Source organism: Poecilia mexicana, unplaced genomic scaffold, assembly GCF_051168715.1.
Source record: "Poecilia mexicana isolate PSO_F unplaced genomic scaffold, ASM5116871v1 scaffold_4, whole genome shotgun sequence".
In the NCBI taxonomy this organism is placed as follows: domain Eukaryota; kingdom Metazoa; phylum Chordata; class Actinopteri; order Cyprinodontiformes; family Poeciliidae; genus Poecilia; species Poecilia mexicana.
The window spans coordinates 3,343,935-3,361,230 of NW_028263373.1; the positions used below are offsets into that span (position 1 = coordinate 3,343,935).

At 46.2% G+C, this 17,296-nt stretch overlaps 1 protein-coding gene across 1 annotated transcript in view; it reads right to left on the reverse strand.

Annotated features, from left to right (window-relative positions):
- Positions 1-10,489, reverse strand: part of nfia (nuclear factor I/A) — a 67,595-nt gene extending 57,106 nt beyond the window's left edge. Inside the window, exons 1-2 of the mRNA XM_088004807.1 lie at positions 9,571-10,489; positions 5,355-5,883 (exon numbers count right to left, since the gene is read on the reverse strand). Coding sequence (XP_087860933.1) covers positions 5,355-5,883; positions 9,571-9,597 — 556 coding nt within the window. The 5' untranslated portion in view covers positions 9,598-10,489. The remainder of the gene's footprint in view (positions 1-5,354; positions 5,884-9,570) is intronic.
- Positions 10,490-17,296: the final 6,807 nt, after the last annotated feature.

Sequence of the window (17,296 nt, forward strand, 5' to 3'; positions counted from 1 at the left end):
AAGTGCGGAGCACAAAAAAAATTTTAATGTATGAAGCCGTGCGCACGTGGCTGCACATCGTTCCTGATTTATAATGGTCTGATTTATTTATGGTCCTCCTGTCACCTCCATAAATACGTATTAATGTAAATTAGAATAATAGTACCTGGAAGGCTGTTGCCACGTGAAGCAGTAACCATGGCAACGGCCTTGTTTATAGCAGTATAAGCATCTATAATAATAATAATTATATATTTTATTTAAAAGGTGCTTTCTCACAAAATAAAAATAATAATGAGGATTTTAAAGAAAAAGTAAACAGTAAAGCTGTCCGGGTCGGACCTGCTGCAGCAGAGCGTCCGGGTCGGACCTGCTGCAGCAAGAGCGTCCGGGTCGGACCTGCTGCAGCAGAGCGTCCGGGTCGGACCTGCTGCTGCAGCAGAGCGTCCAGCCGGATTACAGACCAGAGAGGCTCTGAATGTGGACGTTTGTTCTGCAGACAGGAATCACCAAACCTGGTGGATCCATCTGCTGATCAGCCTGTTTTCTCTCCAGTCAGAATGAAATGAGCTTCAGATGCTTCCAGACGATGAGTTACATCTTTATGAGAAAAATTGAGGAAGTTATTATTTACATTGGAGTGAAGTTTTACCTTCCTTTAGTTTTATTTTATTTATTTTGTGTGTGTGTTAAGTTATTGTCTGAGGATAAATGTGGTTCAGTTTCATTGCTTAAACAATAAAATATTAAAATCATAAAAATCATCAGGTTTGATGTTCCTGGTCTAAATAACTGAATGTTGTCAGGTTTCAGTGTGTTTAGGTGAGTTTTGACGCTTTGTAGTTTGATATTGTGCACAGATAAAGTTTGCATTACATTTTCACTCATGGAAAATGTGTGTATATTTACGCAAACTTTGACACAAAGTTCATTTTCATACATGCTGACTTGTGCATAAAATATGGGACTTCACATTTTTATGTGCGTATGCCGCTTCAGACTTGAGGCCCCTGGACTGTCTGAGGAAGAGGAAGCGGCTCCACCAGAACCAGCAGGATCCCCACTCCTATGGCTTCTGCTGATCCGGTTCTGCTGAGAACTATTTTAGAAAGGAACATGAACTGGACCGGTTCTGGTCTGATCTCTGCTGCAGCTTGAGGAAGAGGAAGTGATGTCACAGCATTACTTCTGTTCCCATGGAAATGGAGCAGCTGGACCAGGACGGATCAGAACCAGAACCGAGGGGAAATGGGGGTCCGCTGGGTTCGACCCAATTCATTCCCCAGCGAACCGGTCCGGTTCCATCCAGTCAGCAGCTCATCGCTCCTCGTTCAGCAGCTGTCAGCTCCAGAACCGCTCTGCTGCTTCTGGCCCCCCAGGATCGGGTCGCATTCAGACCGGCGCCGAGCCAACACCAGAACCCTGGAGGACAACCAGAACCGATGAAATCATCCACTGTTGACCCAGTTCACATGACCAGACTCATCTGGACCTTCTGGCCTCTGACAGTTTCCAGTTTGTCCAAAGAACAGTTTGGGTCTGAAGAACCAACAGAACCAAACAGAACCAACAGAACAAATAGAACCAACAGAACCAAATTGAACCAAACAGAACCAATAGAACCCAACAGAACCGACAGAACCAAACAGAACCTCGTCCTCATCAGCTCATCAGTGCAAACCCTCCAGAACTGGCACCAGGACAGAAGAGAACCTGGTTCCTCCCCATGAAGCCGGTACCGGGCAGATTGGCCCAGAATCAAAACCTCAGGATGGTTTCGTGTTTGTGTCCACAGATGGTGTCTCCCTCCTGGACCCAGCAGAACCGACACTCAGCTGGTTCTGGACTGACCCGTTTTAAGAAGATAACTAATAATAAAAGAAATGTAAAATCCTAATAAATAGGAAGAGATAAAATAATGTATTTGCCTCCAGTTCAGTTGCTTTAACTTCTTTTGTTGTTAATTTGTTTTTATTATTATCAACAAACAGTTCATTCGTCTGGAAGAAACAAACAAACTAAAAGTTAAAAAAATATCAGTTCTTTAATTTACGAATGGAAAAATGGAATAAAGAACCAGAACCAGAACCAGAACCAGACCCGGTTTGTTCCCGGCTCCTGCTCGCTACCATATGCAGCGTCTCCATGGCAACATCTGGACCAGCAGCTGGATACTCCGTATGTGTGTCAGTCTGCGTGTGTGTGCAGTTTTCTGGCTTCAGGCGACTCAGGGAGACAATCCGATTGCTTCAGGAGAGAAGTTCTGCTTTTAGCAGCGCAGCCACACTACATTACCCAGCATGCATCGCCATACAGCACCCCCTCCTGGACCTGTGGCCACGGCGCTCAGCAGGAGGAGCCAGGGAGAGAAACTGAATCAGACTGAGCTTCAGAGCCAGGACCCAACCAGAATCTGACGGAAATAAAATGTGTTTGGAGGTCATGGGGTTGGGTCAGGGTGAAGGGGTTCCAGCCAAAATTTATTCCACACCACTAATCCAACTGGCAGAGCTGAAAAAAGTGAGGACCAGGAAACTTATCTCACTTTGTGGGTAAACGTGGTGAAAGTGACCATTTTTATTGAAAGAAAAAAAGATCAATACAAATGAAATTATATAATTGGACTTATTAAAATTAAACTAATACAAAAAGAGATTTAAATGTGTAGTTTTTAACTTGACAGTTTACAGAATAAATAAATGTTGTTTGTTCTTTTTAAAAGGCAGTTTAAGAGGCAAAAAACTGCAAAATCTGAAATAGTTTCAGTTAGAAAATTCATCAAAATATGCAAATAGAAAAGAAATAGAAAAAATAACAAGATAGGAAAACAATAATAATATTAGCAGAGTTGTTCATAAAGAAAAAGTGGAACAAAAGTTTGTCGCCAAAATAAATCTGGTTCTCGTTTTTACAGGCTGGTCTGACCTGTAGATGTACATCTTTGTACTTTTATGCAACTGAGCACTTTGAATAGACTTCCACTCATTTTAGTCACTGTTTTTATTGCTCATTGCAACCTTAATCAGAACCTGACTAGTACTGCCGGTATAACTGCAGAAGAAGTGAAAACTGGAAAAATGTCCTCACTTCCACTAATGACCTCCAATTATCGGTAAATGTTGTGGAAGTGGTCCTCTAGATGCATTTCATACAAGTACACAAACACACACACACACACACATACACACACACACATATTTGTCTGGCTATCTTTGTGGGGACTTTCCATTGACTTCTATTCATTTCTACAGCCTAAACCTGACCTTTACCCTTTTCCTAACCCCATCCATCACATACCTAACCCTAACCAACCAAAACTCAATTCATACCTTAGCCCTAAATCTGACCCCTGACCCAAAAACAGGCTCTGGTCCCCACGAGGAGCAATTGGTCCCCACAACGTAGTATATGTCAAGAAAATCTTCCCCACAAGGTATTACAAACAAACGCACACACACACAGAGCAGTCCACAAAAATTAGTGTTCATTAGTGTTTACTTTAGTGTATACTGAAAAAAAAGATTATCCATCCATCCATTTTCTGTACACCCTTGTCAGGAGGTGCTGGTGCCTATCTCTAGTTAACGTTCTGGGCGAGAGGCGGGGTCACCCTGGACAGGTCGCCAGTCTGTCACAGGGCAACAAAGATACAGACAGGACAAACACACACTCACACCTAGGGAGAATTTAGAGAGACCAATTAACCTGACAGTCATGTTTTTGGACTGTGGGAGGAAGCTGGAGTACCTGGACAGAACCCATCATGCTCAGGGAAAACATGCAAACTCCATGCAGAAAGACCCCAGGCCAGGAATTGAACCCAGAACCTTCTTGCTGGAAGGCAACAGCTCTACCAACTGTGCCACTGTGCAGCCCCAAAAAAGATTAATGTAAGTAAAAGGATTAATTAAAATTTAATTTAATAAAATTAAACTAATGTAAAATGAAAACTGAGTAAAATTAAAATATTTTGTTTTCAATTAAATACTTTACAAAATAAATCAATCATATTTAAAACAGAAAAATCTTAAAATACTTTCAAAAATTCATAAAAATATGAAGAAATTAAACAAAATCAAAATATTCCCGTTGATAAAGAGCAATGACGAACCAAAGTTATATTCCTTATTTGTGTCCAAAATAACCTGATTCTGGTTCAGATGGACCAGTACGACCCAAAGGCTCTGTTAGTGTGTGTGTGTGTGTGTGTGTGTGTGGGTGCATGGGTGTGTGTGTGTGTGTGTGTGTGTGTGTGTGTGTGTGGGTGCATGGGTGTGCATGTGTGTGTGTGTGTGTGTGTGCATGGGTGTGTATGTGTGTGTGTGTGTGTGGGTGCATGTATGTGCCTGTGCGCATGGGTGTGTGTGTATATGTGCGTGTGTGAATGGGTGCATGGGTGTGTGTGTATGTGTGCGTGTGTGTATGTGTGCGTGGGTGTGTGTGTGTGTGTGTGTGTGTGTGTGTGCATCAGCAGGTGAAGCAGAGTTCAGGTGTGAGTCTGCAGGTCAGTCAGGACTTCAGTAATTAGTCCAGAAATGAAGCTTCAAATCTGGTTAAGAGCTCAGAGTTCACACACACACACACACACACACACACACACACTCTAGCCCTAACTCTAACCTCTAACCCACAAGCAGCATTTCCCCTCATGGGGACCAGGAAAATGTCCCCACAAGGAGCAGAGGTCCCCACAGCCCCACACTGTAGACAGACATAGGTTCCCACAAGGATATAAAAACCTGGTTCACACACACACAGACACACACACATGTTTTATGGGGACTTTCCATTGACTTCCATTCATTTCTGCAGCCTAAACCTAAACCTTATCCTAACCAAAACTCAATTCACGCCTTAGTCCTAAATTTGACCCCTGACCCAAAAACAGCGTTTCCCATTGAGGGGACCAGGCTTCGGTCCCCACAAGGAGCAATTAGACGCCACAACGTAGTATGTGTCAGGAGAATGATCCCCACAACGTATTACACACAAACGCACACACACACACACATCTGCAGCAGGTATGCTGAGCCGGCAGAGGTGAAAGTCCAATCAGGAACTACTTTCAGCAGCGGATGAACACAGTGAGACAGATGGGTGGAGGAGGGTCAGGCCCCCTACATGCTGACCTCTAACATCTCATTGTGTCTCTAAAGCGGCTGCCAGGGTGAGAGGATTACCTTTGACCCCTAGCCTTTTTCTGCGAGAGAGTTTTAATATGAAAAGCTGCATCTGTCACTTCCTGTTTCTGCAGCAGACAAATGGTCTGAAAATCCAGAACCGCTGAACCGGATCTCACCATCAGAACCAGGGATCTGTACCCATCAGAACTAGGAACCTGCCCACCATCAGAACCTCCAGCAGCAGGGACCCACCTGAGTGCACGAAGTAGGCCAGGTAGAGGTCGAGCTCCTTGACAGAGACGCCGATGTGGTGTGGCTGAACACAGAGGCCGGGGTTGGCGCACTGCGGCGCCTTGACGAGCCGCTCACCGTCCGTGCTCTCCAGCGGGATTCCCTTGAACAGGATGACCATCACCAGGTCCAGGCGCCACACCTTGTCAGCCTGCCGCAGGCAGTCGATGCGCCGCATCTTGCCCTTCTGGTCCGGGTTGGACAGCACGCAGCACGGTGCCTTCTTGCCCGTCACCGTCAGCACGAAGTCCTCCCGGAACTCGGGCCGGATGTCCTTGCGCAGCTTGGCCAGCAGGCGGGACGCCCACTTCTGCTTCACCTCGGGCTTCTCGCCCAGCAGCTCGTCCTTCACTGCGCGCTCCTCCTCCTTTGACATGCGCTTCTCGTGCTTCTTGAAGTACTTCCTCTTGCGCGCCTGCAGGTTGAACCAGGTGTAGGCGAAGGCCCGGACGTGGGGGAGTAGCGCCTCGATGAACGGATGGAACTCATCCTGGGGACGGACAGAGATAAACAGAGACACGGTGAGACACGGTGAGACACGGTGAGACACGGAGAGCCAGACGGAGACATGGTGAGACACAGAGAGACAGATGGAGACACGGTGAGACACGGAGAGATAGATGGAGACACGGTGAGACAGACGGAGACACGGTGAGACACGGAGAGATAGAAGGAGACACGGAGAGACAGATGGAGACACGGTGAGACACAGAGAGACAGATGGAGACACGGTGAGATAGATGGAGACACGGTGAGACACGGAGAGACAGATGGAGACACGGTGAGACACGGAGAGACAGATGGAGACACAGTGAGACACGGAGAGATAGATGGAGACACGGTGAGACACGGAGAGACAGATGGAGACACGGTGAGATAAATGGAGACACGGTGAGACACGGAGAGACAGATGGAGACACGGTGAGACACGGAGAGTTAGATGGAGACACGGTGAGACACGGAGAGACAGATGGAGACAAGGCCGACTGCTGCCATTGGCTGCAGCAACGCTGACCTCTGATTGGCCGGGTGGAGACAACAAGAAGAGCAGCTTCCTGTTTCATCCAACCGTTCATCCATCTAGTTGTGTTAAACAACAGAACAGATTCAGCGTTGTCTGAATGCTGTATGGGCCCCAGAATGGCAGAGAGGCCCCATAATACTGTATTGGTCCCACAATACCATGTGGGCCCCAGAATGCCAGACACTGGGCCGTATGGGCCTCAGATTTCTAGAAATGTATTTCAGATTTCTGATGAATTCCGTCTCTCTGCAGAACCAGGAACCCAAATGGTTTCCTTCAGAACCAGGAGTCTGTTTTGCAGGTTTTGCTCCAGGATCAGGTTAGATTTCCAGAAACAAAGGCCGGATGTTGAGCGTGAGTGTTGCAGCTCTGCGTTGGAGCGCCAGCTGCAGAGCTGCGCCCCCCTGCTCTGGGTCTGAATACGGATCTTTGTTCCTTCTTGGATCCGCTCCAGGAGAACGGGTTTGTCTCCAAAAGAGCCTCCAGCAGCCCAGCAGCTTCTCTCTGAGCGCCGGACGGCCCGGAACGTCGGCGTTCCCGCTCGGCGTTAGAGTCCGGGGGCTGCCGAGATGAGTTGGGCTCCGACGCCGCATTCTCACATTCCTGATCTGCTCTGTTGACACTCTGTCTGTCTGCCGCAAACCAAATCCCACTTAACGAGTCTCTGTCTGGCCTCAAAAGCAGCTTTTCCTGCCAGCAGGGGAGATGATCCCAACATCCTCGGGAACATTTTCCCAAATGTTTGCAGGAAACTCTGGGAAGAAGCTACCATTTCTGGAAAATTGTACATTTCCTCGCTGTCGCCTTTCCTTTCAGATCCAATTACAGCTTCAGGAAAATCAACTGAAGGGAAACAGGAAAATTATTTCACAATTCAGGAATTTATTAAAAAATTTCTAATTATTTTTTAACATTCACTGCTTCCGATCAAATCTTCAGAAGAAGGAAAATTTTTTAAAAATCCCCCCAAAAATAGGGGGGGGGGAAATCCGTCGAAAACTGGAATTTTTGTGTGTGAAATTTTAAATAATTTTCACAGATTCTGATCCCGGCAGATCTTTCTTGTTATTTCAGGTCCTAAAATCCCACTCCGGCTCCTCCGGCCCAGACGCTGGTCCTGTGAATAAAATTTGGGAATTCTGATCAAACAGCTGGAAACCAAAGGCGGTTCTTCCTTCATCTTCCAGGGCCGGGAGAGGGCCGAAGGGCCCCGGGGGGCTGGGGGGCCCAGGCAGGTTTCTATGCTCCCTGTCGGCACCGTGAAAACAGGAACAACCGGCCCAGTTGGCAGCCGGCATGTGGAGGAGCAGAAACACCAACCTACTCCCAGCACTACGTTGCCTCTCACACCGAGGGGATCAGATCACCGGGGGGCACAGGGGGTTAGCGGGGGGTCAGTAGAGGGAGCAAGGGGGTCAGAGGCCCGCTGGACCTCCAGAACATCCAGGATTGCACTCCAGCGGCTGAGCAGACCGGGCCTCCAGAACAACGATCCTAAACTGAAATCCAATCAGGGATTAAAATCTGCAGGTTTAGATTTTATTCCAACTGCAGAACCAGAACCAGCAGCAGAACCTCCTGGATTTAAACTCATAATCTTGTCTTTACTGCAAAGTAAATTATTCTTGATTTTGATTTTATTTTTAATCATTTTCTTCTATGCTCCTGCTACCCCTGAATGCAAAGATAAATATTTTTATTTTATTCCATTTTGTTTTCTGTGGTAAATAAAATCACAGCCACAAAAATATCCAAACTAGTGTAAAAACCCCTAAATATTAAATATTTAAAATGTTAAACAAAATTAAACCTATTGAATTCAGTAATTCTATTTCTATTTCTGCTCTGTTTATTGCTTAATAATTTCCACAAATAACAGAATTAAATTAACAAATATTGTTCAGAAATTTATCGAATTTAACAGGAGATATCGTAAAAGATGCCCCCTAGCGGCTGGGCAGAAACCGCTGACGTCATCTCAATAAAACTTAGAAAAAAGAAAGGCCCGATTATTTACAATTAACAATTTCAACACTTGGAGAAAATCTTTGTTTTTTCTTTTTTTCTAAACATTGCAGCAGTTAAAATCAAAGAGTGAATCAAGTGTTTGACGGCAGCTGAGCGGGATTAGAACCAGCAGTCAGTCAGTCAGGCTGCTGATTATTGGTTTAACAGGCTGATAATCTGATTAGCGCTCCTGTTTGCTGCTGCAGCTTCAGACCAACTTCAAACACAGCGAAGCTCCAGATTTAGCAGCGTTCCTGCAGGAACATCCAGCGGATCAGAGCAACAAAAGGTTCTGCGGAGAAAACAGCAGATTTCATTCAAATGTTCCTGAATTATCAATAAATCTCATCCCTTCTGATTTAGCAGCACAGCCAGTAATTATTCAGCTCTGGGATTTAATCTAAATGTAATTTATAAAAGCCTTTGCTCAGATTAAAAAGGATTTCACAGAAACGGATCAATTTAAATATTTGTGTCTGATGCAGGAATAAAAATAAAATCAGCCCAATTTGTTCTGAGGATTTAATCCTGGCTGTCCCCGTTTCCCTCAGAAACACGAAGGGAGACTCTAAATGCTGATTTTAACCTCTGACCCTGAATGCAACCCTGCAGGTTGCAGCAGGACTTTAGGTGTTTATGAGGTTTAAATTTAGGAAGAAGCCAGGAGTCATCCGGATCGGTCCGTGGAATCACCTCAGATCACCTCCAGTTCCTGGAGTTCTGCTGCAGGCCGCAGGTTCGGTTCCGACCCGAACAGCCGCAGGAAGGCAGGCTTCATGAAGAAAACCGGGCTTCCTGCTCAGACGCCCACAGGTGACCGAAACACGGCCGGAATCAGGACCGGAAAACCGACCGTTTCTCCCGCTTCCTGCGCGGCACAGCTGCAAAGTTTAAGAGCCAAAGAAGAGGAAAAACCCGCCGGGTTCGGAGTCCAAATTCTGGTTCCTATCAGATCTGTCTCAGTCCAATTACTGCCCTGAGCCTGACAGAACTTCCCGGGTAACGGCGTCGGACGCCACCGGGCCGAACCGAACCGGAACACATCGCTGCCAGACCCGGTAAATGTAGACCGGGCTGTGGAGGAAGTTTGGCGCTCCGGCGGCAGCACGCAGCCGCTGGCAGACAGCCGGAGGTAAAGGGACTCACCTGGGTCAGACATAGCGGAGAATACATATCTGTCCGCTGGGCCCCGAGCTCTGGAAGGTGTGTGCGACCGCGCGCGTGCGCGCACGTGTGTGTGTGTGGTGGTGGTGGGGGGGGGGGTTATTGAAACTCCAGTGTGTGTGTGTGTGTGTGTGTTGGTCTGTGTGTGTGAAGAGCGAAAAAGAAAGTGTGTGTAAGAGTGAGTGAGGGGGAAACTGAGCCCTCCTTCTGCCCGCTTTGCTTCACATTTCCAGGCAGAGCTGAACTTCGGACCCGCCCCGGGTCACGGTCCGGACCTGTGGAGGCCCTCCGCCGGGGAGCGCACAACTTTCCGCCCACAATCCAACCGCATCTCCGGCGACACCGCACAAGTCCAGTCAAAGCAGCAGCGAGGACCTCAGGAGGTTCAGACGGACAGAACAAAGATCCAAACCGGTCCCGAACTGCATTTCACAGAACCTAAGAACTGCGTCCAGAAGCGGCCCCCGCCGGCATCCCTGTCCGCTCTGCGGTGCGCCACGGCCGGCGTGCGGCTCCCCTGTGCTCAGGAGAAAGAGAGCGGTGCAGCAACGGAGTCTTTCCCGGGACGAGCGCTGCCGGGAGAGGGGAGAGACGGCGGGACGACCCGGGAGACGAGAGACTGTCCCGAACTCCTCCAGCTCCGAACACCGGCTCCTCCGCTGCTCCTCCGCCGGACTGCGTCGCTCCGTGTGCGGCCACAGACTGATCACACGCGCCGCTGATCGATCACAAATAACAGCATCGATCCTCCGCGCGCACTTTCACAAGTATGCTGCTGCTGGGTGCGCGCGCTTGCTTGCACGAGAGCGCCACTAGTGCCCTCCCCCCTCCTTTAGGAGCAAAGAGGAACAGAAGGTGGAATACCGGAGGAGAACCGGGTCGAACTCAGAACCGCAGAAGAAGTTACTGAAGTCACCAAACTTCTTCATCATCATAATAATAATGATGATGATGATGATGATGATGAGCTCAGCACCATCAGGTTCCTCAACTGTCCAACTGTCAACCCATATTTTTATCAGAACCTCAAATGGTCCTGCCCAACTGGACTGAACCCTGTAGCTGCAGAAACCATGTGGGCCATCAGAATCGGAACCTTCAATAGTCCAGAACCAGAACCAGACTGTGCTATGGATCAAGAACCGCCTCCACTGGTTCTGATCCAAAGCAACCTACGGGTTCTGAGGAACCAGCACCAGACAACACTCTGTGCCCTGATTGGTCCAAATAAATACACCTCAGCAGCAGCTCACCTTTGCTCTGATTGGACCTTCAGGTGATCAGAACCAATCAGAACTCAGTGAGCTGAAGGCCGGTGAATCCTCAGAACTTGACCTGATTTCTAACCAGAACCTGAACCATCAGAACCAGAAGCAGCAGATCCCGTCTTGGTTCGGGTTCATAGTGCCGAGTAGAACCGGTTCCTGCTGCAGGTTCCTCTGGGTTCGGCCTGAGCCCCCTGGTGGAGGATGGAGGTACTACTAATCGAGTAGGTACTACTAATCCTCTGAACCACATGGTGGTCAGAGGAGACTAAGTCAGGTAGTTATTGATATTTCCTTGAATAAAACCAGAAATAAAACTGGAACAGTGTTACTAATTGAAAAATAATAACTTATCTTACTGTATTTACATTTTTAGGCGTATGTTAAGTAATATCAAACAATATTTATTGTAAACTTTTTACTGTCAGCTCGTTGTAGTAAATCAACTACTCTGTATAGAGTCTTGTAGTTCAGCAGCAGGCATAACTGTAATAATGATAATCATAATGATAATAATAATAATAATGATAATAGTCTTCCATCTTTTCAAACTGTTGCTAGCTTCAATGCTACATCAGTATGTGAGGAACAGCTGGAGTCGAAAACATTTCTTATATTTTAGCTTTTCATAAACTGTTATTGAGTTTATTGTTAGAAAATCTAAATAATGAAATATGTTAATGGCTAACAAACCAAACGTGAAAGACTCTTCGTTGGACGTATCAAATTGCAACGACCCATCAACTTGAGCAGGCGCTTCTGTTAAAGAGAACAACCTGAGTGTTTAACGGTATGGGGGGCGGAGCCAGCTCAGGTGTCAAAGATCATCACTAAAACTAGACAGATTTGCTTATTTTTAAGGACATAAAACATGAGTTTTGGGCTCTCCTGCCAGGGGGGGCAGAGAGGGCAGTTCCCTCCACCAGTAGCCCCCTGTAGATCCGGCCCTGGAGCAACCAGGGAACGTTCAGCAGGAAAACCTGAGCTGGAGGCAGCAGCCGTGATGAACGGCAGCCTGGGGCGCCATCTGCAGGCGGAGGGGAGGAACTGCAGCCTGAGAACAGAACCAGAACCAGTGCAGAACCAGAACGGAAACGGAACCATTCCAGAACCAGAACAGAAACAGAACCATTCCAGATCCAGAACCTTCATCAGAACTTAACGAGGGTCCAGACCGGTTCTGTCAGCAGAACCGGGCCCGCGTGACTCCCAACAAAATCAACTGGAGGAAGAGGAGCTGAAACCCAAAGCATCAACGTGGTCGTTGCCATAGAGACGGTGAAGGTTGGGAAGGCGGTGGGGAGGATGGCCTGTACCAGAACCAGAACTGAAACATCTCCTGACTCTGATCTGGCAGCAGAAGATCAGTCTCCAGGTTTCAGCCGTTTGTCTGTCATGCAGAGGAGGAAGAGGAGGAGGAAGAGGAAGAGGAGGACAGTCGGTGTTTGATTCCCAGCCGTTTCACCATCTGTCTCCAGAAAGCCGGCAAGATGCCAAAACCCTGAGAGCCAGAAGGAGCCGGGAGGAAAGCAGCTTCCTGAATTATTGATCCGATCTCAGGAAAACAACAGAACCAGATCAGAACCAGAAACAGAACCCAATCAGATCCACAAAAACATCAGAACTTCATCAGAGCCATGACAGAGCATCTGCAGCAAATCCAACACATTTCTACTAATGGCGGGATTTTAACACATTCATTTGATAATTAATTTCAGATTTAAAGCATTAAATATTTTAACACAATTCATTGTTTCTTTTGTGTAAAGAGTTCTGATAGGAACCACTGTATTCGTATGAGAATACAAAGGTTTTTGGTAGGTCGGTAAATTTGACGCACAGCTACATCCGCTAACAGCAGCAATGAATCTGGTTCTCTTAGATAATTTCTGCTTCTAAACAATTTGATGCTGGAAAAGACTATTGTTGTGTTCAAGTTGTGCTAAAAAGAATTAACCTATCAGAAGCTAAGCTAGTCTAAAATAGCATTTGAATGCTAAGCATGTAGCAGCTAATGCTGCTGTTAGCTGCTAAAGAATCTCAATGATTGATCAGAAAAACTCTGGAAAGCTTAACTTTGCTCCAATTAGGTGGTTGAACAGATTAAGTTGGCTGTTGATGAAAAGGTTGATTAACTGCATAAACTATTTTAATGTAGTCACTAATTTCTCCTCATATCAGGACCGTATGCCTGAACCAGACACTTAAACGAACCCAACCAGAACTTGATTCACACCTCACCCCTGACCTCTGACACTTAACAAGGGGTCCACCGCACCAGAACTGGGCTTTGGGCCCCATAAGGCCAGCGGCCTTCAGAGACACACTAAATTATTTTATGTGTGTCTCTCTGTGTATGTGTATGTGTGTGTGTGTTTGTGTACTAAACAAGTACACACACACAAGCAGGATTACTGAGCGCAACAACATAATAACCAAAACCATCTCATTACAGTCCAGAACCAGTCCAGTTTACGACAGACCTCTGGTGCTAGAACTGTACTCCCGACCCGGAAAAGGTTCTGACAGCTCCTGATCCAGGTCAGCAGATTCTGATGGTTGGTGGTTCTGAAGCAGTCGGCCCGGTCCCAGCAGAACCACCACAGAAACCAGTTCATGGATCCATCCAAGGAAAAAAACTCAGATTCTTCCACAGAACCAAAATATCTGCGGAGCGCTGAAGGGAAGGCAGCCAGGGGTCAAAGGTCAGCCTCCTTACATTCATCTATTCTGCTTTCTGCCTCTCACACACACTCACACACACCCTGCTGCCCACGCACATCCCGGCTCCTCCAGAACCAGCCCAGCTCTGCAGCTCAGAGAAGGAGCCTGGAGGCGAGAAGCAGAGCAGCAAAACCCCCCGCTTTGACAAAAAAACGATTTAAACCACCGCGCTGTTCTGAGGTTCTGATCCGATCCCCTCATCCTTCCTGTTCAGTAATCCAATTGGTTCTAGTTCAGCTTCTCACCCCGACCCAAACAGGCGACCCATAAGGTTTCTGTCAGGAAGTTGAAGAGAGAATAAAGTTTATGTTGGAGCAGAAGAAGCTTAACACACACACTCACACTCACAAACACAGAAACAGGCAGTCGTGTTTTTGTGTCTTGTGGGATCTTCACATTGAATGTCATGAATATGACATTCATTCATATTCTACAGCCTAACCTCTAACCCAAAAACAGCATTTCCCTCATGGGGACCAAATGTCCCCCAAGGAGCAGAGGTCCCCACAACCCCACATTGTCGACAGAGATAAGTCCCCACAGGGATACAAAAACCTGGTTCACACACACAGAAACACACACACACACACACACACACAGATGCTCAGTCTGCCTCCAAACACAGAGCAAAACAACAGGAGAGCAGCCAGATGTTCTCAGACAAACAGATATGCACACACAGCTGGAGACACACACACACACACACACACACACACACACACACACACACACACACACACACACACACACACACACACACACACACCTGGAGATGGAGACAGGTGGGTTGGGACAACAGCCAGTCAGACTTCTGCTCCGATTTGTCATGTGACTGATCAGAAGCTCTTTGGATGCCTTGTAAGTCGTCACAGAGCTGCTTCCTGATTGGACACTGATCAGCCAATCAGAGGAAACATGTTTGATATGTTTAGATGAAACCTGATTGGCCAGAAATCGCAGGAGCCGAGAAGAAATAATATATAAAAGTAGAAATAATAAAAATAAAACAATCTAAAGACAATGAAAACATAATAAAATATTACAACAGAAATGGTAAAGGATAATAAAAATAATAAAATAGAAATCATAAATACAATTAAAATTAAAACAGCAATAAAAATATTAGAATTGATAAAAACATAAATACAAAATCATAAAAACTAAAAAGATATATATTTTTTAATCATCTGCTGTTGCATTAACTTTCAGCCCTCTCATGTTCTGGTTCTGGTTTTGCTCTGCATCCAGAACCAGAACCAGGACCAAATATGGAGAATCAGCATTCAGCTTTTTTATGCCGTAGATCTGGAACAAACTTCCAGAAAACTGCAAAACAGCTGAAACACTGAGTTCCTTTAAGGCTAAACCAGCTGGTTGGAGCTGCTTTAGAAACATAATCAATTAAACATTAATCAGTGCTTCATTGATCAATAATCTGATGTGTATTGGCAGCAGAACGTGACGCTTCAGTTGTTTCTGTGTTTTTATGACGTAAAGCTCTGTTGCTGAAATTTGCTGAACAAATAAAGTTTGACTGATTGAACATGTAAAAATATGAATCCTGTTTAAACTGGAACACTGGACGTTTTTGCATGCTACCCGTCCAGAACCAGAACCTGAATTGGACCAGCAGAGAAGAGGAAGCATGGAGGATTGCCTCCCTCTGCTGGCCGCCGCTGGGAACTGCAGAAAGGACTTTCATCATAATCGGTTGATTATGATGAAGGACTTATGGTCAGCAGAACCAGAACTCCTGGTATCAGAGCACAGATGCTTTTGTTCTGAAGGTTCTGGCATCCGGTCCGCCTACACTATAGAACCTCAGAACCAGACCTCTGGAATGTCTGCGGGTCCGGCTGCTGCTGGCAGACTGGTACTGGTTGTGGTCGGTTTCATCCTCACTAATCAGGAACACATCTGATCCTTCTTAGAGGGTCCGGTACCGGCCCGCCACGAACCAACCCGGCACCGGGAAAACATGACAAACAATACAGTTGCCGTCAGCAGAGACCCGGTTCTGCTGAAGTCGATCCGGTTGTCTGCAGCTTATATGGAGGATGGAAGGCAAAGCAGCTCCATCCAAAATGGAGGAACAGGGTCAGAACCGAGCCAGAACCGTGTCAGCGACCCGGCCCAGCTAGGGTTGCCACCTTTCAGAAATCAAAATAAGGGACGCCCACCACGGCGTGTCGCCCGACGCTCATGTAAGATCTCCAATTGACACGGGTGTGTGTGTGTTTCATGGGTCTCATGGGTGGGACAGCCACTGCAGGGATAGACGGTATTTCATGGCAGTGTTTCTGTTAAAGTGATCCATAGAGCAATCGTTAATAGAGGTGGCCTAGAATACCCCAAAACTATACTCCAATCAGAGTCGCATGTTTCTACATGTTTCTACTGAAGCAGATTTACTTAAGCTTTAAATAAGCAGGTGTAAAATGTATTTGGTAAAAATCTACTCAAGTAATGAGAAATTGATCATAGCACATGATTTAATATTCAAAATGTCCTCAGACAGCTAAAAAGTTACGTGAAAATTCTGGGATGCTAAAGAATATTACCAAAATATTTATAGAAATAAGGAGTTAGGTTGGGAGGCTTGTTCTAGACCAAATTTACCACAGGGGCCAGGATAGTCAGTGCGTTTTTATGGGGGCACCTTAAAAAATGAAACAAAAAAAACCAAACAGAACAATATTTCATCATTTGATATATTAAGCGAGTCAAAGAGCCACTTGTGTCTACAGAGATCCAGGTTTCAGATCCCTGATCCAGCAGATGGAAAGTATGATCCTATCTGTATAGAGCAGCTAAAAGTGCAGCACTATAATTTTAATTCATTGTTAAATAGAGGTGTGCCGATCGATCGGTCACCGATCATAATCGGGCCGATTTTCGTGAAAAAGTGCATGATCGGTGATCGGCTATCATTGGCTCTTGTTGCCGATACCGATCATCTCATTTCCCAGCCTGCCTGTGCAGCTGGTCTCCTCTTTCCTTCACTCTGCGCAAACGCGCAGCAACAAATCCTAAGCGATGTGGAACTATAATGCACTGAGTGAATGGGGAAGTTTGCGTGTTGGGGCGGAAAATTGAAGCAGGTCAAAATGCATCAACACAACGAAGCTAATACGACATAAAAACAATGAGATATTTGACGGAGTTTGGCTACACTGCAGTAAAAAAGACATACGGAGGATCAGACAGCAGGTAAAGCAGCGCACAGCTACAAACACTCACCCGGATTAGCATGACGGTCAGAAAGCTAAACAAATAACCTGGAAAATTATTTAAGTCTTCGAGCTGCGATGTAAGACGCTGGTTCTGCTCTCCTGTTGAACCGCTGCTACGCTACAGGTAGTAATATCTGACAGACGGAGCTTCGCTTCTGCTCCACCTGGTAGTGACTCTCACACCAACCTGCTTAAAGCTGCAGCATCTAACTTAAAAAATACATTTTACATACGTTTTAAAACTTTCGCTGTCCTAACATGAGACAGATAATCTCTAAAAAATAATCGATCTCCTCCCTGATCTGCATAATTACTCCGCTCAGTCAGAAACAGCCAATCAGAGCTAGCAGTAATCAGCTAGCCGCCATGCTAACAGGAAGTTTTCATTCAGTAACTCAGGATTGTTTATTGTAATGGATCCTGTTTTTGCCTTTTAATGTAAAGTTTTATACTTGAATTTTTTTGGCAATGTTGAGAGGTTTTATT